General features: G+C 43.4%; 1 protein-coding gene across 5 annotated transcripts in view; it reads right to left on the reverse strand.

The window, feature by feature from the left end:
* Positions 1–3,059: 3,059 nt before the first annotated feature.
* The window catches only part of ctc1 (CTS telomere maintenance complex component 1), a 29,958-nt gene continuing 9,466 nt past the window's right edge, over positions 3,060–23,551 (reverse strand). The window contains exons 9-25 of one of the 5 annotated variants that reach the window (XM_084049592.1): positions 22,923–23,067; positions 21,410–21,576; positions 19,220–19,482; positions 18,694–18,808; positions 18,249–18,439; positions 17,156–17,466; positions 13,732–13,821; positions 10,303–10,440; positions 8,083–8,129; positions 7,668–7,765; positions 7,103–7,247; positions 6,923–6,991; positions 5,242–5,404; positions 5,070–5,125; positions 4,536–4,692; positions 3,959–4,082; positions 3,060–3,514 (exon numbers count right to left, since the gene is read on the reverse strand). In XM_084049592.1, coding sequence (XP_083905718.1) covers positions 3,420–3,514; positions 3,959–4,082; positions 4,536–4,692; positions 5,070–5,125; positions 5,242–5,404; positions 6,923–6,991; positions 7,103–7,247; positions 7,668–7,765; positions 8,083–8,129; positions 10,303–10,440; positions 13,732–13,821; positions 17,156–17,466; positions 18,249–18,439; positions 18,694–18,808; positions 19,220–19,482; positions 21,410–21,576; positions 22,923–23,067 — 2,374 coding nt within the window. In that variant the 3' untranslated portion in view covers positions 3,060–3,419. The other 4 variants (XM_084049591.1, XM_084049593.1, XM_084049594.1 and 1 more) reach the window with 4 other exon arrangements.

A 23,551-nucleotide genomic window follows, 5' to 3' on the forward strand; every position in this document is an offset into this window, starting at 1 on the left:
ACTGAGGCTTTGGGAGATTTGTGGTAATTGTCCATTTTGATTTAGAAACTTTGGTCCAGTTGTATACCTGTATCTCATTAGCTAATTTGGTAAACTGTTTGGCAGTATCACTGGTTGTTATACAGTCACTTTTCCTTGAGTTCCCCAGGTCAGTTGTGAAGGCTATGTGGAATGTAATCATGTCAGTGTAACCCCTTGGGATTATAATGTAGGAATTTTACAGCAGCACACAAATGAAAACTAAAGCCATAGAGACACACGGGCGGAAACGGAAGGCCTACAAATTCACGCCCACTTTTGAGACAGCGCTGCTACTCGGGGTCCGTTAGAAAGATGAACTGCAGCACTCAATGCAATCTTTATGAGAGGCATTGTAAAATACCATCATTTCATTGGTTAACTACTGAGGCTGTAGCGACTTTTTTGGTGTTCTAATAAAGTGTCCCATTTGTTTGATTTGTCCTTTTTAATGTCCCATATCTGTCATCTCGATATACTACCCACAATATACTATAATATACTCCATCAGTATGTCAAAACCGCTAGCATCGGAGATCTAGACTTTAAGTGGTCGCATGGTATATACGTCACGGACGCATCCCTTGAGGTTTTCAATACCCAGAAAACTGGCGAAAGTGGACGTTTTCAATATGTTTTGGTCATTATCTCTGGAACAGAAGGTCCAATCTGATCAGTTCAAAGCTTGTTGGGTGCGTGACTTTGAGGACATTAAGCACGCAATGACACATTTTCGGGTTATTTTTTTTTTTTTTAGGGGAGGCGAGATCTTAGTTGGGCAGGCGACCGCCTGACCTGCCTCTACAGTGTGGGTACACCACTGGTCGGCGCTCGGCGCTCGTAAAGACAGTGATGTCACTGAAATGCGACAACTTCTCTGTCTGCCGTCTACCCTCTGCTGTGTTAACATTATGGGTAACTTGTTAAAGTGGCAAATTAAATGTGAAACACATGAACTATTAAGAAAACAAGAAGATATGTTGACAAAGACACTCCATACATTTGGAAACATATTTTTATTTAAATCAATATCGTCTCCAGTTAATGCAGGATAAGTTTAAAAGTAGGCTAATTCTCATATCCTCTCATAGGGAATGCATTGAGAGCTGCAGTTCGTCGTTCTAACGGACCTCGAGTAGCGGCGCTATATCAAAAGTGGGCGTGAATTTGTAGGCCTTCCGTTTCCGCCCGTGTGTCTCTATGCATTCCCATGAAGTTATACAGCAGCTGAACCAATCAGCATGGCTGCATTGGGGCAAACATTCCGTCCAGTTTATGGGATCAAAACAGTCAGGTGGGAGTTAAATGGCAGACACAGAGCAGATAAAACTAAACTACGTTCAAAACATGAGTAAATATGGGCTTTACCCAGTCTGCAATAATTGAATGGGAATAAAAGTGTAACTTTTTTTGTTAGATCTTTTGGGCCCCATTTTGAAGCGTCACAAAGCTCGGGTCAACGGTGTGGCAGGAGTTTTGATGTTTGGGAGTGACTTTTGATGTTTGGGAGAAGTCAAGTTGACAAAATAAGATTTACAAGGCGGATTGACACCTTTGACAGTCTACATGTAAACATGCCAGTTGGAATCAGTCCAGTGGTGTAAAGTCACTAAGTACATTTACTCAAGTACTGTACTTATGTATTTTTTATTTACTTGAGTATTTCCAGTTTTCAGTACTTTTACTTCTACTCCACTACATCTCAGAGGCAAATATAGTAGTTTTACTCCACTACAATTATTTGACAACTTTAGTTAGTAGTTACTTTTCAGATATAAATTATTACATTATAAAACATACATTAACCACTTTAGCCCTATTTTATACATAGGCTATTTGAAAATAGCCGATCTACAAGCTCACAACGTATCACATTGTGAGCTTGTAGATCTGCTATTTTCTAACATGTTAGTACGTTTACTTTTGGTGCTTAAAGTACATTTTGATGCTAATACTTTTGTACTTTTACTCAAGTAACATTTTGAACACAGGCCTTTTACTTGTAACAGAGTATTTCTACAGTGCAGTATTGATACTTTTACTTAAGTAAAACATGCAAGTACTTTTTCCACCACTGAATCAGTCAGACTCTTTGAAATCTGTACATTATATTGCATAGGAAAGACCCCTTTCCTCACAACCCTACACTATTACATTTTCTATTGTTGTGTACCACTTACATTCTGGTTAAATGTCATGTTGAGGACCCACTGGTAATACAAAGCTTCTTGTGTAACTTGTTTAAAATAGAATTCAAAGTTAACTAATCTTGCGTAAGTGGAAACTTATATAAAGCCCTATGTACACATACATATGTTGATTGGAACATTCCCCAGACCGGCCTGACAAACCGGGCACAGAGAAGGACTTCTTGACTCCCATCTATTTATTTTATCAGTGCCATACCAATAATGAATTGTACTTTCAGTGTATCTGATAAACTACTGGATACCTGGTAAACAATGAACCTAACATCTGTCTAAACAACATGCTCTGGAAATAGTATTACAGTATATGATAAATACGATAAGGGTATCATCACAACTGGCCAACCTTTGCAGGTGCTCGCCCCTGCACCATCTGTGAGCCAGTGGCATTGTTGTCTCCTTCCCTCAAGGCACCGGTGGGATACCTCAACTAAGCAGGAGTTGGGTGGCTTCAGCAGGTTATCAAATGTTTATTTGGAATGGAAACTATAGGATAGGTAAACAATGAAGCTATCATCTGTCTAAACAACTTTCTATCTAGGACTAAAGACCTACCTTTTTAACAAAGCTTTTTTTTTTTATCTACACAGGTTTTACGTTGTTTGTGTTTGTTTTATTTCTGTTTCTTAGATCATTAGATTAGATTAGAGTGGTGTGACTGTTTTTATACAAATGCTTATTGTAGCACTTTGAGATTTACCCAAATGTAAAGTGCATTACAAATCAAATCCATTCATTATTATTATTATTATTATCTAAATAACATTCTGTACATCTGTGGTCAAGCAAAAGAAATTGAATTAACAAAACATTTTAGCATACAGCACATCTGCGTAGTATAACTAGCCTATCGTTGATGTCTATCTCTCTGTGTCTTCCTGTCTCTTTCATTCCGATTTGAGTCATTGACACAGAACAGTTTTACAACCAATGTAAATACATTTATTATATCGATATGCTTTCAATGATGCAATCACACATGAATGCAACATGGTTGAAAAAGGAAATAGTAAATGTATCATTATCGTGATGTAAAGTTCAACTCGGATCACACTGTATGTAGATCAACGCTGTCTCATCAGACAAATGAATGGTCAGTCAGCCAGCCAGCCAGTCAGTTAGTAAACAGTGTCTGTCTGACAGACAGTCAGTGAGACAGCCAGCCAGCCAGTCAGTAAGTAAACAGTCAGTCAGTCAGTCAGTCAGTATGTTTATACATGTCAGCTGTAGTGGAGGATTCATCCGTGTCATAAAATCTCTCTCTCCTCGACTGAAGCGCTTCAGTGTCTCTGAAAATCAAACAGTTTGCCTGTTAGCCACAGCCTGTGACTGAACTGCACCCAGTCACCCTCTTCATGAGAGGTGACTGGATGGTGACACCAATAAAATGGCCAGAGTGTATCTGAATAACAGTGATCAAAGCTGATGAAGCAGTTCATTTCGTCTGTATTTTTATGAATAAATCATAAGCCTACTCCCCCTCCTGTATTTACTCCTGTTTTTTCACAAATTCCACCCTCATTATAAACATTTGAACAAGTGATATACGCTTACAAGTTCAATGATGGCTTGATTGAAACGAGGCGAGTGGAGGACGAGGATGTACGTTTCAGTGTTGGAGTTTGGCTGATCACAATATGACCCCGGCAGACTGGATTTGTCCTAAAACCAACCATCCCACAGCTCCCAAAAGGTATGGTGGCAAGCCTGTGTGTGTGTCTGTGTGTACTCACCCTCAGATGTGCGTGAGTTTGTGTTTGTCTTGCAGGTGAGGGAGAGAGGTCGACACACTGCGTTGCTGCTACACAAACACACTACATACTGGAGCACCGGGTCTGTACCGTCTGTATCGCACACCTACACACACACACAATAGAAACGCACACGTTTGCATCGTTATACAGTACTTGTGAGGACATTTTAGGACCGCAAGTTTATGAATGCCATTTTAATTTTGTTTTGCCCTTTTAAACGCTAACCCTAAAGCTCAAAATAGCCGATCTTCAAGCTCACAACGTGTCACGCTGCGACGCATTGTGAGCTTGTAGATCGGCTATTTTAAGTAGAAATCCGACACAGGTCCAACCCAAACCTAATACCTATAACCTTTAAATGTCCAATCCTAACCCCAACTAGAATTTTTGTGAGGACCAGAACAATTGCGTCTATTTTTCAAATTAAACTATAGTTGTGGAACATTTGGCCCTCACACACACAAACACGCACACACATTGCACACAGTCAAGTGTTTAAATTGAACAAAAGTGACTTAAAAGATGCCCTCTCTTCCCAGGAAGTGATGTCACTGACCAGGCCACGCCCACTGGTGTAGATGCGCAGAAGACCCCTGACCCTCAGCGCTCGCTGTAGCCCCTCCCACTGAGAATCATCCAATCCCAGTAGACGTTGCAGCAGCTCGCTGGCAAACCAGACTTGACATTCACCAGTTCCATCTTCAACTACACACCTGTGCGCATGCGTGCACACACACACACACACACACACACACACACACACACACACACACAAATAAATACATATTTATTATACTTTTCTGTACAGTATTTCTGTGCTAACCCGCCCTACACATCACATGTCACTCAGTTTAGTCACACATTTATAATCTAAGGACACAATGGAAATAAGCTCCCAAGCTTTTTTTGTGTTCTATCTTTTTAACAGATACAGTATGTTCAAATATGTGGTCATGTATGAATTTCAACATCAAACACAATATACACAGATAGATACAGACATGCACAATATACACAGAGCAGTGGCGAGGAGAGGAGAGGTGAGAAGAGGAGTGGGAGGGGAAGAGAGGAGAGAGGAGAGGAGTCTTACTTGGCTTGTCCCTTGAAGACAGAGGAGTTGGAAACACACTGGGATCTGGAACAAGACTGAGAGAAAGAGAGAGATAGAGAGAGATAATTGTTAACCGGACAACAGAGTTAGATAGATAGACAGTGAGTGTGTGTGTGTGTATGTGTGTGTGTGTGTGTGCGTGTTTGTATACCTTTGTGTACACACTGCCACACACTGAGCATGCCCACTGCAACTGAAGCGATAGGACGCAGACCACATGACCCCTCACAGTACCCACAATGCCACGGTTCTCCCCACACCGCCCCCACTGGCCCAGGTGCATTATGGGAGGAGAGGGAGGAGCCTGGGGGGAGCTGATGAAAAACAAATAGAAAAAAAACCCAAAACAGACTGTAGTGAAAATGTCACAGGTTTGAATCTCGAAATCGTCCCTGTTCACTCACTGAAAACACACGATTCCTCTGCATTAATATTATATAATATTATATTTATACCCCAACAAGAACTAATATTCTATTAATATTTGATTATATTAATATTATCATATTTAATAATTATAACATGTCCCCACTGCTATTTTTGAATATTCTTAATGGGTTAATACAGCACCCAGGGAGCAGTTAGGGGTTACTGTTAGTAAGTGTCTTGCTCAGGGACACGACAACGCGTAGACTGGGGGCCGGTACGTGAACAGGGAACCTTCTGTTTCCCAGGCGGCCTCTCTTCCCATTCAGAAATAACTGCCCCCTCCCCACTCAGCTATTTATCCTATCCTACTACACACAATTTAAGATGTTTATTTGCGTTTTTTTCTGTACACACTGGAGACTGTTGCGCTCATGGGCTGTGTTGCCATGGTTACGGTGTACCAGCAGGCTATGGGATTTTCCTCAGTAGCCCCTGACAACGGTAGCACAGTCTGAGGCAGACCTGGCTCACAGCTACGAAGTTGTAAAGGAGTCGAGGACTTTTATTTAGGAGCCGTGTCCACACACACCGCCTTTTATGAGCAGAGGGCCTCTATGGATATCATTTTCCATAGCACTCACACGCACATTGACTCGTGTACTGTTTCAATCCACATTGTGTTAGCTCCTACAATGCAACGTAGCAGAGTGTCGCCTAATCAATGTACGATCTCACCGCGGGTCAGAAACTACATTATTTCAACTACTTTCACGTTGAGAGAGAGAGATTTTGAGATTTGAGTCATCCCCAGGTATTGACTAGTTATTAACAATATTACAATATTATTCATGATATGATTAATCACTTACGCCCTATATACTTTGTACTTGTAGTAAAACAAATAGTGAAAATCTTGTACTATTTCTTCCTTCATTGTTTTTGTAAAGTTTTTTGAAAGTTTAAAAACAAAATCTGTCGTCGCCAGGGTTACAGTGCCGCAAGCTATGGGATGATCAAACTGCGCATGCGTGGAGTTACTCCTGCTGAGTCCGACCACGGCCACGGCCACTGCCACACAGAGAAAGCTGCAAATATTTACTGGACATCATTTATGGCCTGTGTCCACACACACTGCGTTTTATGAGCGGGAGGGCGCCTTGGATATCATCTTCATGATACTAGCACGCACATTCACACGTGCAATGTTCAAACAACAGCTTCAACAGCAACTTCTCATGGTTGTGGGAGAAAGAGAGCACATCCCTGGGTAGCGCAACAGAGCAGAGCGTCGACCCCTTGGGAAGCATTTGCTGGGGCTCCGACCTGCCTCACGGCTCCGGACAAAAACGTCTTTCTGTTAATCACAACGCACCGTGTGTGTTGCAACTGTCGCAGCTAGGCAGACATCTTTTCATCTTTGAGTAAAAGTGGACGTTTGTGAATAAAAATAATAATAATGTTACCAGATGTCACCCAGGCTGATGACTGTTACACAGCTGACAGGAAGAGATCTGCAATACACATTTCCAGTCCTGCGCACACACACACACACACACACACACACACACACGCTTTTTACTTATTATGAAACAAATACATGACATACATTTTATATATACATTATGTGTGTGTGTGTGTGTCACCTGGACACTTTACGTTGGAAGCCAGACAGCAGTAGAGTGTTGCCAGGCAACAGGCCAGGTGGGTAGGGGGTGTGGCTTAAGTCCAGGTAGACCTGTAGGCTCCTCCCACTTTGATCACATAATGTGAGACGCACAGACAGACCCTCTAAACACACACACACACACACACACACACACACACACACACACACACACACACACGCTTGAATTATTTTATTTGAATGTGCACAAGAAGCGCATACGTAACAAATCGAAACACTGCTCTGAAGGTTACATTTTGGTAAACCAGATGCAACTGATTGCATGTGTTATTTAACACAGTGTTGTGCGCTGTGCGTTGTGTGTGTGTGTGTGTGTGTGTGTGTGTGTGTGTGTGCGTGCGTGATCGCTTCATTCCTAGAATGGAGGCTGTTGCGGTCATGGGTTTGATTGACAGTTCATGATCGGTACCGCCCTGCTCATAGATTGTGCATGCATGGTTTAGTGTATCTGTGATGATGCGGTTGTTAAACGCGACAGTTGTAGTGTGTGTGCGTGCTTGTGTGCGTGCGTGCGTGTACAGTACCTGCGTGTGTGTGTGTGAGTCCTGTGTTGCGTGTCTTGTTGTCATGTAGACTGTTCCTCTGGGAGACAAAACCCTGGAAACACACCACATCTACTGGACTAACACACACACACACAAAACAGGAAGTTTAACATTTTTATTTAAAAAAGAATGCCATACTGGGTTTTGTTATACCTGCTTTGTCTGCATTTGTTTACATGCTAAAATAGTGACTTTGAGAGCAGTTGCACTGTGAAATGTCAATGAGGAGAAAATTTTCTAATCAATTGATCAACTATTGAAGACATCTCAGCAATCTTTTGGAGTTACATCATAAGGTAACTACACAACCCAAACCTCCACCAACGGTCATTGTGCTTTCAGTTGAAGTGCTCAGTTTATGTTAATGAATTGACTGACTGATTGATTGACTTACCTGCGGTCTAAAACGTCAGACACTGACATCACTCTGGAGGGATGTAGCTGGAGAAAGACAGAGACAAAGACACATTGGTGTGTGTGTGTGTGTGTGTGTGTGTGTGTGTGTGTGTGTGTGTGTGTGTGTGTGTGTGTGTGTGTGTACCCGTAGCACTCGACCTAGCCTATGTGTATGTGGGCCGGGACCTTCTGATTACCTGACGGCCTCTCTAGGCTATAGCCACTTGCTCCTTTTTTCCCTCTACTCTTTTCTCTCTGCTCATAAGCTCTCCTATCGCAGTTATGCCAGTTATATTTAATACTCTACTTTGTGTGCTGTGTCGCACACTGGAAATAGCAGATCTATCAACTCACAGTCACAAATCTGCCATTTTCGGTGCAAGACACCGAAACCAAGTATAAATATAAAAATGAATATTTTTTTTTTTTGTCCATTCCATCTAACTATATAAATGGCGAGCAACTTCCGCACCCTCGGTGGTGACACCCCACAGCTCTGTTATCGGATAAACAACGCACCGCCAGACCACATGTCGCCTACTGACTCGCCACGGCGGCCGCACTGAATTTACGCCTCGCGTAGGGGACATCTCACTGTTCACTACACCTTTTCCACCGCGCAACATAATTAATTCTACTCACCAAATGTCGGACAAAACGGAAGGGGAGGCAGCTTCGTACCGTTTACCGTGCGCACGACCTCATCACCACAACAGCAGGCAGCCGCTGCGGGTTTTTTTTCCTTTTTTTCCAAACTTTTTTTTTGGTCACCATTTTCTCCAGGCACCATTTCTGGTGTAACGTCGGGTGTTTCTTTTCACCAGCCAATCACCTTTCACGTTGCCACGTCCGTTGCCACGTCGCGCTGACGTACGCTAAACAAGCGCTGCCGTGCGCACAATGCAAACGAGCCCAAAGGCGCGCACAAATAAGCCGACCATTGCTTACACACAAAGTCAGACCTGGCAACGCAGCCTACGCCAATCATGTGTGAGAGATCTACAAGCTATGGGGCAGAGACGCCACCGTATCTTAGCAACAACTACAGCGCTCACTCTCATTGGTCGTGTCACGCTAACAGCAGTCTCCAGACAATGGCATCGCAGACAGCTTGCTGTTACTGCTGTAGCCATCACAGGCAGTTGCAGCACGACGGACAGGGCGCTGTGATAGCTGCCATGTCGCTAACGCTAACCTGGTTGTCATGCCTGCAGCGGCTGTGCAATCACTTTGTCAACAATGCACGTTCGTGTGGTGAATGTCTATATTGCTGCTCAGTTCGTCCATTGTAGATGGTGTATGTTTGTGTGTGTCTTCTGGAGAACTATGTAGTAGATAATTTCGCTCCGATTACAGCAGTGTTTATCAACCCTTTCACGCCCCCCCCCCACAAATACACGTACTCACAACAACACCAGGCGGCCGCCATCTTGCAGAAAGGGCTGCCATTCGCCAGCTTTCAGAAAAACAAGCAACCACCTTCATATTTTTTTTTTTTTTTTTTTTTTTTTCCTTTTGGAAATTTTCATCCCACGATTTCCGCGCGGACCACCAGGGGGTCCGCGGACCCCCTGGTGGTCCGCGAAACATACAAAATATAATTTCTTCTACTTATTTTTCATCATTTTGTAACTTTTACATTACACTTTCTTACAATTTTTTTTTTTTTTTTCCCTTTTTGCAAATGTTACTTAGGCAATTTGTCTACCCCCATATACACACGCCCACGCGGGCCCCGTGCGCGTACATGCCTCTAACAGCCATAATCCCCATCTATACTGCCCACTCTGTGCTGCAGCTACACGGATACAGACACAGGGACACGGAGGGACCAACAAACGCAAAGCCCCGTGCGCGGCTGGGGTTGAGGGGGGCGTAGCCCCCCGAAACTCTAGTATATATATATTGTTGCTGTCGGGCAGAAACCTTGTGGAACCTGTGTTCCAATGGATCCTATGTCGTTATTATTTAGTCACAAGCTCTTGTTAAGACTTTTGGTTTGGTTTATCATTTATAAACCCTACAGACAAACTTGACCACTTTCAATTTCATATCAAAATGTTTCAAAAGTAGCAAAAATATCCGATATACAAGCTTGAGCTTGTAGATCAGTAACATTCTCCCTGTCTCTCCAGCTCTTTAGTAAACAGAAAATATATTTTCAGGTCAGGATACCAATTTCATCCAATCAGGAGAGAGAACTCCTACAGCTTGTTACCTGGTGGTATTGAGACATGAGAAGTGGGCGTGTCAGAGAGTAGAACTTCCAGTCAGAACAGACCATGAGGGAGGAGCTAGTATGGAGTTCCACCCCACGCCGCCCCACAACACCAGAGCCAACCAGAACACTGGAATCCTGCAAGACACACAGCAACCAATCAGAAGGCTGGAATCCTGTTAGACACAAGGCAACCAATCAGAGCATTAGAATTCGGTCAGGAAGGATACATCCTATCACCTTGATACCTAGATAGGAAGGATACCTCCTTCAAAACCCTTTAACTCATTCAGTGCCAATGAAATAAAAAACATTGTTCATACTGTGCCAGCATTTTTTTTAAAGAAAAAAAAAGTGCTCAGGAGCCGAGATACAGCCTTTTTCAGTAATAAGTTAAACAAGAAGTGAATGGAGCAGCAAATCTTCAGATAATGATATCTTGGGTTCTGAACGTTTTTCAATGGACGATCGCGTTATATTGGTCGATTGCGTTATATTCTGTACCATCCGTGAACATTTTCCGTTCCTTTTCCGCTTTTCCATTGTTTTGATGCATCCTTGAAGAAAATATCCATAACCTGTTTCCGGTTCCGCGTTTATCTTGAGTTACCTGTTTTTTCCTGGTTTTGGCCAGACATCATGGTTTTCACACGGTATAAAAAACCAATGGTAAGCTCCGGTAATATTTTCTTTTCTCTGGACGACTTAGCTAAGCTAAGCTAAGATGGCCTGCGGGGAGGGCGGTGAAATACGAGCACAGCCAAACGGATATGACGGCTGGAGGCTGTTTTCGCTGTTGAAAAAAAAGAGGGAGAGAGAGAGAAACCCCTTTGAGGGCTGGCCGAATCTGTCCTGTTTATTTATAAACGTGGCCAGACAATGGATTATAATCAACTAGAGGTCCGGCCGCCCGTACGCTAGCCGTGCACGGGGCTGTAGGGCTCTAAGGGCGCGCTTATTTTGGGGTACCAAAATGGTGGGATAAAAATTTCCAAAAGTAAAAAAAAAAAAAAAAAAATTGAAAAAATAAAATATATATTTTTTTTCGTGGGGGTCCGCGGACCCCCTGGGAGTGTTGGGACCCCCGGGGACCCCCGTGGAACATGGCAGACCCCTTCCTTCGGCTGTTTTTTTTTTTTTCATGGAAGGTGGTTGCTTGTTTCTGGCGCAAATGTGGCAACACTGATATTTTCTTGTGTTTTGTGCTTGTGTTCTTTTGGCAACGTGGCAACGCAGATGGCTGACATCACTGACGAATCCTTGGTATCTTTACTTCCGGGTTGCATAATGATGACATCACTGTCGGGTCCTTGGTATCATGATCCTAGGCTATTGTGTAGCACATGCGCAGCAACACGCTGTTGTTGTTTTCCACGCTCGCGCTAATGAAACACTAAACGGAGAAGCGTGTGATTGTGAGGTTGAGCGTTAATGTATGAGCATTGTAGTGACCTGAATTGAGCGTGGAAGCAGAAGACACGGTGCAGTGAAGGGGAGGTGAAGGAGGCGCTTCTGTTGTTGTTCTTCTGGCGAGGCGGATTTCAATGGCGGCCGCTTCGTGTTGTTTCGGTTTTGCCCGTCGGTGTTCGGTGTCGGTGGTGCGCACGGTAAACGGTACGAAAATGTTTCCCCTTCCGTTGGGGTCGTAATGTGGTGAGTAGAATTAATTATGTTGCGAGGTGGAAAATATGTAGTGAGCAATGATAGGTGCCCTACGCCACCCGTAAATTCAGCGCGCACGCCGTGGCTACTGTGGTGCCGAGATGTGGTGTGTCGGTGTTGTGTTTAGTCGACATCAGAGCTGTGGGTATGGCGTCAGCGGCGGAAGTCAATCCTCGATTATATAAGTAGATATAACATTTCTGTGACCGGTTGAAAAGGTTATAAAACACAAATCTCTGGCATTGGGTGAGTTTATTATGAATAACCTCTGGCGGTGAATGTGTTAAGACCAAAACAAGTCAAAATAATGTCTCGTTTTTTTTCCCTTTTGAATGGAACCTGAAGAATGTCTGTATGTTTTTTCTACTTGAATTTGATGACATCCCAATCACAATATGGTAGCAGTGACAATTACAGTAATTGCAGTAACAGCAGCTGTAGTGACAGTTACTTCAGAACCATGGACAGCAGCTACAGTTACTTCAGAACCATGGATAGCAGCTGCAGTGACAGTTACTTCAGAACCATGGACAGCAGCTGCACTGACAGTTACTTCAGAGCCATGAATAGCAGCTACAGTGACAGTTATTTCAGAGCCATGGATAGCAGCTACAGTGACAGTTACTTCAGAACCATGGACAGCAGGTACAGTGACAGTTACTTCAGAACCATGGACAGCAGGTACAGTTACTTCAGAACCATGGACAGCAGGTACAGTTACTTCAGAACCATGGATAGCAGCTACAGTGACAGTTACTTCAGAACCATGGATAGCAGCTACAGTGACAGTTACTTCAGAACCATGGACAGCAGGTACAGTTACTTCAGAACCATGGACAGCAGCTGCAGTGACAGTTACTTCAGAACCATGGACAGCAGCTGCAGTGACAGTTACTTCAGAACCATGGACAGCAGCTGCAGTGACAGTTACTTCAAAACCATGGACAGCAGCTGCACTGACAGTTACTTCAGAGCCATGGACAGCAGCTGCACTGACAGTTACTTCAGAACCATGGACAGCATCTGCACTGACAGTTACTTCAGAGCCATGGACAGCAGCTGCACTGACAGTTACTTCAGAACCATGGACAGCAGCTGCACTGACAGTTACTTCAGAGCCATGGATAGCAGCTACAGTGACAGTTACTTCAGAGCCATGGATAGCAGCTACAGTGACAGTTACTTCAGAGCCATGGATAGCAGCTACAGTGACAGTTACTTCAGAGCCATGGATAGCAGCTACAGTGACAGTTACTTCAGAACCATGGACAGCAGCCACAGTTACTTCAGAACCATGGACAGCAGCCACAGTTACTTCAGAACCATGGACAGCAGCTGCAGACATTGTTCAGGGCATCTCTCCCTCAAAAATAGATTTATACTTTGCCATTCTCGCGGACGTCACAAACATAACATCCGGACTTGCGAGGCGCACCGTCGTTCCGATCCACACCAAACTTGGCATAAACGCTGTTCAGGGGTCTGCTATGCATGTGGCCCCAAGGGGCTATGTCAGGGACATTGCTCTAATCCGCACCAAATGTGCCACAAACGATGTTCAGGGGTCTGCCGTGAAAATAGTGAGATCAAAAAACTAAATTGATCACATATGGGGTGCTACAGCAGTGTTTAGCACTTCAAATGGCCATAACTTGGTGACCATTGCGTTGATCAGCGCAATATAGGACTATTTTAATAATCTATTTAAACTTGTATGCTCACCCCCCTTTTCAATGGGTGTGTGTGTGTGTGTTTGTGTGTGTTTACCTGTGTGCCGGGAACCACCAGTCTATAGCAGCAGTCAGATTGGAGAACAGGAAACCACCGCACACACTGACCTGCAAACACCAACACAACCTAAGACGCGCGCACACACACACACACACACACACACACACGTATTTCAATGTTAATCTAAAGGGCCTTTCACACAGGGATCGATTGACATGCATAGTAATTCCTTTTGAATGAGAGGCAAGCGGGCAGGTAGAGAGGCGAGTCGGTGAAAACTGTCGTGTTCGTGCTCGTCTGTACACGCCCACCCCACAAGCTGAAATATGTTTTTTCTATACCACTGCTTCTCATAGTGGGATCCCGGGACAAACAGGGGTCCTTGAGGGGGTCCTTGAGGGGGTTCCAGAGTAGCCTGGGACCAGACGAATCTGCGAGTGCAAAAGAAAATTGCACTCTGCGATTTGGGTCTGGCACCGCTCCATAGAGAATCCATTTCCTGCTTCAGAAGACGTGGGTAACCAATCAGGGCCCAGTATTCGAATATGGGCGACTGTAATTGGTAGTTGGTTGTAGGTCTAACCAATTGCGTCGAGGGCCATTGTTTTGATCCCGCCCCTTGGGGAAAAAAACGTCCTCATGGAAGCACCAGACTCATATCCACGCAGTGATATAGTCTAGCTACGCCAGGCTAGTTCCAGAGCGTCCCCAGCAAAGCTAGTTAACATAACACAGCATTAAAATCAGTTGAAACACTTTAACCCTATACACATCGGTTGTTTTAACTGTAGGCGGCAGTGGCTCAGGGGTAGAGTGGCCGGGTAGAGTGAACTGGAAAACCGCAAGGTTCCCAGTTCGATCACAGGCTGGGGCACTCGCCTAGAGTTAGTGTCGAAGTGTCCTTGAGCAAGACGCTGAACCCCTAATTGCTCCTGATGAGCAGGTTGGTGCCTTGCATGGTTTCCTCTGCCATCGGTGAATGAATGTGTGTGTGTGAATGGGTTAATGGCACAATCAATGTAAAGCGTTTTGGATAAAAGCGCTATATAAATGCACCATTTACCATTTAAAATAGCCAATCTAAAAGCTCACAATGTGCTTGAGCTTGTAGAACTTGTAGATTTAAAAACATGTTGAAAAAATATGAAAGGTTTGGAATACCTTTGAAACATTTTAACTACACACATTTTGCATGGTGGTCCCTGGCACAAAATCTTTTCAGACGGTGGTCTGCGGCCAAAAACATATTAACTCTTTCATTGCCACGGACGGGAATTCCCAACAATTAATTGTTTTATAAATGATCGCGCTGTTCTCTGTCACTCCAGTCATCAGGTTCACTTCAGAACCTGATGACTCACCACTCACCCGGATCCGGAAATAACGTCATCCGAAGATTTTCGCTCCCGCCCACCTCCTGTTTATCTGTTTCCTGGATATAGTTTTATCTTGAGTTAACTGGTTTTGCCCTGGTTTCGGCTAGACACCGTAGTTTTAACATGGTTAACAAACAAAGGGAAAGCTCCGGTTATATTTTCTTTTCTCTTTTCGAACAGTTATCCCCTTTGTGCTTACCAACGGTCTGACACGCGATAATAACACATAATATATATAAATGGTCTGTGGCCAGTTGGGGAGGTGGGAAATACGTGCATTTTTGCCGTTTTATACTGCTTTCAGCATGCCTGTGCCCGTGAAAGTTTTCACCTCGCAGGTGAAAAGTTTTTCCTCGGTGGGCCGGGCCATGGATCCTGTTTGTCTACACACATCAGACGATGGGTTATAATTAGGGCCGGGACTTTATCGCGTTAATTTTGATCAATTAATTACAGAAAAATTATCGCGTTAAAAAAATTAACGCATTTTAATCGCACTTATTTTTGCCCCGTGGAACGTTTCTCACGGGACGAGTTTCAGACGGACCGTTTGTCCCGGTGCACCAAGCAACATGCATGGGTCTCGTCTGGTCTCAGACAACAACAAACCGCAGGCAACGCAGTGCATGAAAGCATGAATGAAGACGGCGCACCCGATAGCCTGCTTGATAATGTTGGCTGGGCTGCCCCCCCGAACCCCCGCCCCGCGGGAGAGGGGGGGGGGGGGGGGGGGGGGGGGGGGCGATGCGGTGCGGGTCACATGCGTGCGGATTATTTTTATTAATTAATTAATCAAACGACGATAAAACAACAGTGACAACACACTCTACCTGCAATGTAGAAATACTATGTTACAATTAAAAGTCCGGAATTCAAAATGTACTTGAGTAAAAGTATAAAAGTATCAAAATGTATTTAAAGTACCAACAGTTAAAGTACTCAAATCTTTTGAAAATAGCAGATCTACAAGCTCACAATGCATGTAGATGGCTATTTTCTAATGGCCGATATAGGGCTGAAGTGGTTACTGTATGTTTTGTAATAATAATAATCAAAATCTACGAAGTAACTAGTAACTAAAGTTTTCAAATAATTTTAGCGGAGTATAAGTGTAATATTTTACTCTGAGATGTAGTGGAGTAGAAGTAAAAGTATTAGAAATTGGAAATACTTGAGTAAAGTAAAAAATACCTCAAAATTGTACTTAAGTGCAGTACTTGAGAACATGTACTTAAAGACGTTTACCAAAATCCATTTGAAAACAAATTTTCTCACTGTTCTCAGGTCAAATATTGATGTGCGATTAAAATGCGATTAATTTAGATTAATTAATTACAAAGCCTCTAATTAATTAGATTATTTTTTTTAATCGAGTCCCAGCCCTAGTTATAATGTATATACATTTTCTGTGACCGGTTGAAAAGGTTATAAAACACGAAAATCGCTGGCAGTTAGGGGTGTGCCGATATATCGTCCCGCGATATATCGCGATATGTTTTCGCGACGATATGTATCGTTTTGGAAAAAAAAAAATCGTTTTTGAAAAAAAACAATCATAATCATAATAATCAGGCATGCAAACGGCCCCGAAGTGAAAAGAGTGACAACATGTTTTTTTTCGGGTCAGGTGTCATACTATTTGGATTCAAAACGGCTATTGTAGCTGAAAAGCTACAAGTTTGCATGTCTGAATAATGCAAAAACAGAATTATTTGTTTGCATTTTCTTTTTTTCTCCTCCATATATTTTCATAATAAAAAAAGTGCGTATCGTATCGTATCGAAATCGTATCGAAGTTGTGAGCCAAATATCGTATCGTATCGTTTAGTGAAATTAGTGTATCGGCACACCCCTACTGGCAGTGGGTGTGTTTATTAATGAATATGCTCAGTGATACTCAGTGAATATACAGTGAAAGAGTTAATTTGAGGGTCCCTGACATTAAAACGTTTGAGAACCACTGTTTACAACACGTCTATTCACACGAGGAGCGCAGTGCGACCTCACCGTCTGAAAACCCTTTATAATTCTTTCACATCAGAAGGTTTTTTATTTCTTTGCAAAATGTCCAAACTGTTTTTCACCTTCTCGTTTTTCTCCCTCTCCGATTCACGCTCCGTCATTGGTCCGTTCCTGGGGTTCTTCCCCCACTCCACTGCTGGACCAATCGCAGCTGCTCTGACAGAGAAACCCAGCGATAGGCCCGCCCCCTCGCCTCCTGAGCCAATGGCAGCGTTCTTCCAGGCCACACCCTCCTTCTCCTCCACTCTGATCACCACGGAGACGCTGGGGTGTGGTCTGTTGTTGCCAGGCAACTGGGTTGTTGGAGCAACGGTGGCTGTAGGCTGGGCGGAGTCTGTCACCATCCTCTCTTCACCAGGGTTTTTATCCTTCACTAAAACCAACAAAATAACATAAACTACAACTGAATGACCCGAAATCAAAATAAAAACTAGGCTTAACAAAAAATGATAACTATAACTGTATTGTGTGTTTACAAAACTAACAAAAACTAACTAAAATAGAGAACATGTCCTACAATCTCACAACGTGTCACATCGCGACATGCAAGCTTGTAGATCTGCTATTTTCTTACTGTTCATGATTGGTATTATCATGACTATGCTGCTATTTGGAGGGTGTTGCTACCGAACAAGGTTTAATGTGTGTTTTAAAGCAATGTCAATACATTTCTCACTTTTTGTCTATGTCAATATTTCATACATAAGCCTAGTATTTTGGGTGGATATGAAATATCTTCCAATAGTTTTATCTTCCAATAGTTTTAGCTGTGACAGCTCTAAGCCCACTTGTCAAACATTTAAAAAAATATTATAAATAGCAGATTTTACAAGCTCACAAGGTGTCACATCAAAACGCCTTGTGAGCTTGTAAGATCACTTGTAGATCAGCTTGTAGATCATTATTTTCACAATTTTTCTGATCTTTTTGAATTTAACCGCTGACTAACCCATTTTAAAATAAAATAATACAACTGAAAAGAAAAGCTTAAGTAAAACTAAGCTTTTTAACTAAATAAAATGTAAACTAAACTAGCAAAGTATGCGAACCCAAGGCAAAAACTAATCAAAACTAAACTGAAATTGAAAACAAGAAGTCAAAAAAAAAATTTAAACTAATGAAGAATTCCAAAACTATAATAACCTTGGTCATCACCTCCTCTCTCCTCCTTCTCGTCACCTGCTGCTTCTATCTTTTTCTTCTTCCCTCCAGGCTCTTTCTGTTCTTCTCCCCTCCTCTTCTCTCCTCCCCGGCTCCTCCTCTCTCCAGCATGGAGGAGGTGTGTCGCCATGGAGACGGAGGGACTCAGGATGTGAACGTCATCGAGGCTAAACTGCAGATACACTCTGAAAGATGATTGGTTGAATTAATGTTACAACTAGGTAACCAATAAAAACATCCAGTTACAGCCAAATAAACAAGTAATAGCAAGCAATACAAGTAATAACCAGTTACTGAGTGTGTGTGTGTGTGTGTGTGTGTGTGTGTGTGTGTGTGTGTGTGTGTGTGTGTGTGTGTGTGTGTGTGTGTGTGTGCGTGAGCGCGTGTGTGAGCGCGTGTGTGCGTGCGTACGGACGTCTGTGTGTGTGTGTGTGTGTACCTGTAGTGTGTGTGTTTGATGTATTTGTCGTTCTCCAGGTGTCTGACAGATGGGAAATCTGATTGGAGGAACTGTTCTGTTACCACGGTGAACTTCTGAACACACACCAGGCAGCCTGTAACACACACACGCACGCACATGCACGTGCACAGTGCACACACACACACACACACACACGAACACACACACACACACACACACACACACACACACAGTATACTTTCAAGCATTTTTCATAAAAGTGGAACTAGCAGATCTTTGAGCTTGAAGGTCAGACATAAATTGCATGGGGTATGGGATGAAACTACCGTGAAAGCAGAACTAAGAAAACAGTCCCTTCTCCCCTATCTCTAGGTGTGAAAACAGTCCCTTCTCCCCTATCCCTAGGTGTGTGTGTGTGTGTGTGTGTGTGTGTGTGTGTGTGTGTGTGTGTGTGTGTGTGTGTGTGTGTGTGTGTGTGTGTGTGTGTGTGTGTGTGTGTGTGTGTGTATGTGTGTGTGTGTTTGTGTAGGTGTGTGTGTCGTACCTATCCATGCGGTGTTAAACACTGCCCTCTGTAGGCCCTCATCATCATACTCATCATCGCTGGTCTCCGTGACGACGCATGCCACCGCCCCCGTCTGGTCTCTCAGACAGAGAGTGTGTTGTGAACAGTGTGCGCGTGATGGTGTGTGTTGTGAACTGTGTGTGTCTGTTGGAGTGTGTTGTGTACGTTGTGTGTGTTCTTCTGAACAGTGAGTGTGTGTTGGCAGGTCCAGAACTCCCACTAAAACCAGGGGCCTCTGTCTCCTATAGGAACAAATCGACACAATCTACAACTTTTCACATTTGTGGCGTCCAGTGATTTTGATCAGAAGTGAAAGTGCTTCCATCAGCATGTAACTCCAATTTTGGGTAGATTTTCTTCATTCATTCAACCTTTATTTATTTTCTCGGAAATACATTGAGGGCATTACCCTCATTTTCAATGATACAGAGATTACAAAAGGCATAACACAACATTCATAATATTTAAAGGTAGGGTAAGTGATTTTCTTTGGTTGAAATAAGTGTTAAATAGCTCTCTAGTCTGATAGTACTCATTGCTATAGAGTGTTTGTTCAGTAACAGGAGTCTCTATGTCTCTCCACCTCTTTATTAAACAGAAAATGCATTTTCAGTTCAGTTTCAGTTTCATTTCCAATTTTATCCAATCAGGATAGAGAACTCAGTCAGGATACAGATTAAACAAGTGAAATTGGAAGTGATGACACTAAGAAATGAGCAGACAAAATTGGAAGTGGAACACTATAAAAATGAAGCTGATAAATGGGTACTTTCTCCTGATTGGCTGAGATTTTGTCTGAAAATGAATTTTCTGTTTATTAGAGAGCTGGAGAGACGGGGAGACTCCTGTTACTGAACAAACACTCTATAGCCAGGGGTGCACATAGCTGGTGCGCAGGTGCGCATGCGCACCCAAAATAAAAAATGCGCACCACATCAGGCGACGCGAGGCGCTTTTGCGCACCAACAGCTGGGACAGGAATTTCCAAGCTTTTATTTTTTAGCAAAACTAAAAAATAAAAGCCTGGAGATCGAGGCTAAGAATTTACTTCCTGAAGCCACACTCACACAATCACTCTAAAGCACCCGTCGGCCCCATGTACAGCCATTAGGCACAGGGGTAGAGATATGACTCGCATCGCCTCGCGTCGCCTCGCATTGCCTCGCTGCGTGCACGCAGCCAGCAGCGGCTGTTAGAGGCACCGATGATGAACGCACCGTAATGGTGCAAAATATGCCGTGAACGTCCCAATCTGGCGGATAAAATCAGCGCAGCAGCACATGGCACCAACCTTGGGGGCTTTATCTAACAGCGTGAGAAAAAAAAACGGCGAAAATCGGCGGAATTTAGAAGCAGAGCGTCCTTTCCCCCCCCCCGTTGACAAAACTGTCCGGTGGGCACCGTGCTGAACAGTGCTTTAACCTTTTAAAAAAAACTTTTTGTTTTAACCAAGAAATATCACTTACCCTACCTTTAAATACGAACAGGATAAAACAGGTTGTGTACTGTAAAAGCAAGCAAAGAACAGACCATAAAAACAATAAAAACCGGTGAATGTTCTGTTCATGGCATATGTTGTTTTTTGTACGCAATCGTCACGTCCCACTAACTGTGGATGCTAATTACAAGGCAAATAAAATGAAATATAAAAGCCCTGTTTGACGCTCATAGTCACGACTCACAAGATCATTTACATTTGGTTTGTTTCTGTAACAGTTACATTTGTTGCATAATTTGTCTCTATGAGTCTAAGTGAAATAATTTCTGGCTGGCAAGTTGTTTAGAGCAGTGGTTCTCAAAGTGGGTCCCCAGCTAAATGATTCAGAGTTAGGAACCAAATGAACCCTTACAGATCTATAAATCTGAGAGTCTGTGGCCTAATTAATACCAAACTGGGGGTCCTTAAAGTTTTTACCTTTGAAAACCACTGGTTAACAGGTCACTCATTGTGCGATGATTGTGTACATTTGTGTTGTCACAGTCTTGTGGCAGCCAAATTGAAGACATTTTACAATCGTAAAATGCATCGTAAAATCGAAATGAGTCAATCGTAAACTAATTGAATCCTGAGGCCAAGCTGCACACTTCTAAGTTCAAAAGCCCTGACAGACAGACAGGGGTGAAAACATAACCTCCTTCCCCGACCTTCAGCCTGGCATTGATCATTACCTATTTGCTTGTGCTGCGCGGTGCGACCAGGAGAGGGCAGCGTTGAGTTCAGTCTGACACAGACTGGACGCTCCAGCAGGGGGCACCAGAGACACACCCTCCGACTGGAACAGTGACACGCACCGCCTGACACTCACATATTCACACACACTACCATACACACAGTACTGACACACAGAGAGACAGAGAGACAGAGAGACAGACAGACACCAATTGAGGCTCTATCAGTTAGCATTTGACTATAGCTTAGCTGCAGTTTTAGAAACAGTTGCTTCAGGGGTTTGGAATGCCGCTGTGTTAAGGCCCTGACATTCCCTCCAAAAGTATAATTACAATTTACAGAGAGCATGTCTGCGTGGTAGTCATATCTTGGTCTATCGTTAGCATCAGTCGCGGCAGAAGGTGGCAGGAAGGCGTACAGGCAGAGTCTGAAGAGGTGAGTGCTAGGGGGTGAGGTGGAGTCTGAAGAGGTGAAACCGTTTTCGCTCGTTCATGTACAGTGGCCCCAGCCGTTTTAAGCTGCAGTACCTATGAATGGCCAGCATGTCCATTGGGCTTCAATGCAAACTCTGGGTTCTGGGGGCTTGGTGCTAGGGGGTGAGGTGGAGTCTGAAGAGGTGAGTGCTAGGGGGCGCGGTGGAGTCTGAAGAGGTGAGTGCTAGGGTTGAGGTGGAGTCTGAAGAGGTGAAAGCTAAGGGGTGAGGTGGAGTCTGAAGAGGTGAGTGCTAGGGGTGAGGTGGAGTCTGAAGTAGTGAGTGCTAGGGTTGAGGTGGAGTCTGAAGAGGTGAGTGCTAGGGTTGAGGTGGAGTCTGAAGAGGTGAGTGCTAGGGTTGAGGTGGAGTCTTAAAGGTGTAGTGAAATGAAAAATATGTTTTTCACACTTTTAGAGCATATCCGTGGTCATCATATGGGCATACCTAACAATAGATGCCAAAAAAATGAAAAAAAAACAATTTTTGTGAATTTTTACATCTAAAGTCCCTAAAAAGCCAATCTTAATTACTTCCTGTAAACGAAAACGTGCTGCGTGATGACATAATACAGCCTTCACGAATATAAATGAATCTTGATTACATGCACCTGTTTGATTCCCATAGCTGCACGTTCTTCAAACACAGCTGATTTTAATTACAGAGATACTCCGTTTTGAATCTCATTGAAGATGAGTGTATTACTCATTTTAAACTTCATCTGCACACTAAAATATGTATCTGAAAACATTATAGGTTAGAAATAAGCCAGGTAGTAGCAAACGTGCTTCACTGGCCGTCTCTCTCTCACTTGTAAACAAACACTAGCCGTGTGCCAGCACGGCTGAAGTGATTGAGATCCAACGTCCCATAGCCTGAAGGGATGGGACCTTCTGATTGGTTTAGAGTCGTTGAGCCAACGTTTCGGGCTGAACCTTCAAAATAAAATGACCGAAAATGTCACTTCAGTGCGTCTTTAAGAGGTGAAAGCTAAGGGGTAAGCGGAAAATTGGGAGTGAGTACCACTGTGTGTGGGTGTCTACCTGACTCAGCAGACAGCTGTGAGGATCGTTTAGCATCTCTTCGTAGATGTCTCTCCTCCTCTCTCTCTCTCCTCTCCACACACACTCTAGAAGACCGTGTGACATCACACACACTCTTCCCTCTCTCACCAGAGTAGGAACCAGACTGGAGACACAGACACACGGACGGACAGACAGACAGACAGACAGACAGACAGACAGACAGACAGACAGACAGACAGAGCTATTTTCCATCAATCATATATTTAGTATCCAACAGTTAACTTAAAATCTCTGAACCAAATTTCTTCATTCTGCTGAGACACAGAGTGAGTACACGGAAATGGTGCCATCTTATAATGAGCATTATTGAGGAACAATTAAATGAAGATATGGTTGAAAATGGGTGACATTTTAAAGTTTTTCTTAAAAAAAAAGAAATTCATAATCAAATTAAAAGTCCAGTTTTTAATAAAATGTCTTTGTACAACAAAGACCAAATACACACACACACACACACACACACACACACACACACACACACACACACACACACACACACACACACACACACACACACACACACACACACACACACACACACACACACACACACACACACACACACACACACACACACACACACACAC

This window comes from Gymnoscopelus microlampas (assembly GCF_963454915.1).
Source record: "Gymnoscopelus microlampas genome assembly, chromosome: 23".
NCBI classification, from domain to species: domain Eukaryota; kingdom Metazoa; phylum Chordata; class Actinopteri; order Myctophiformes; family Myctophidae; genus Gymnoscopelus; species Gymnoscopelus microlampas.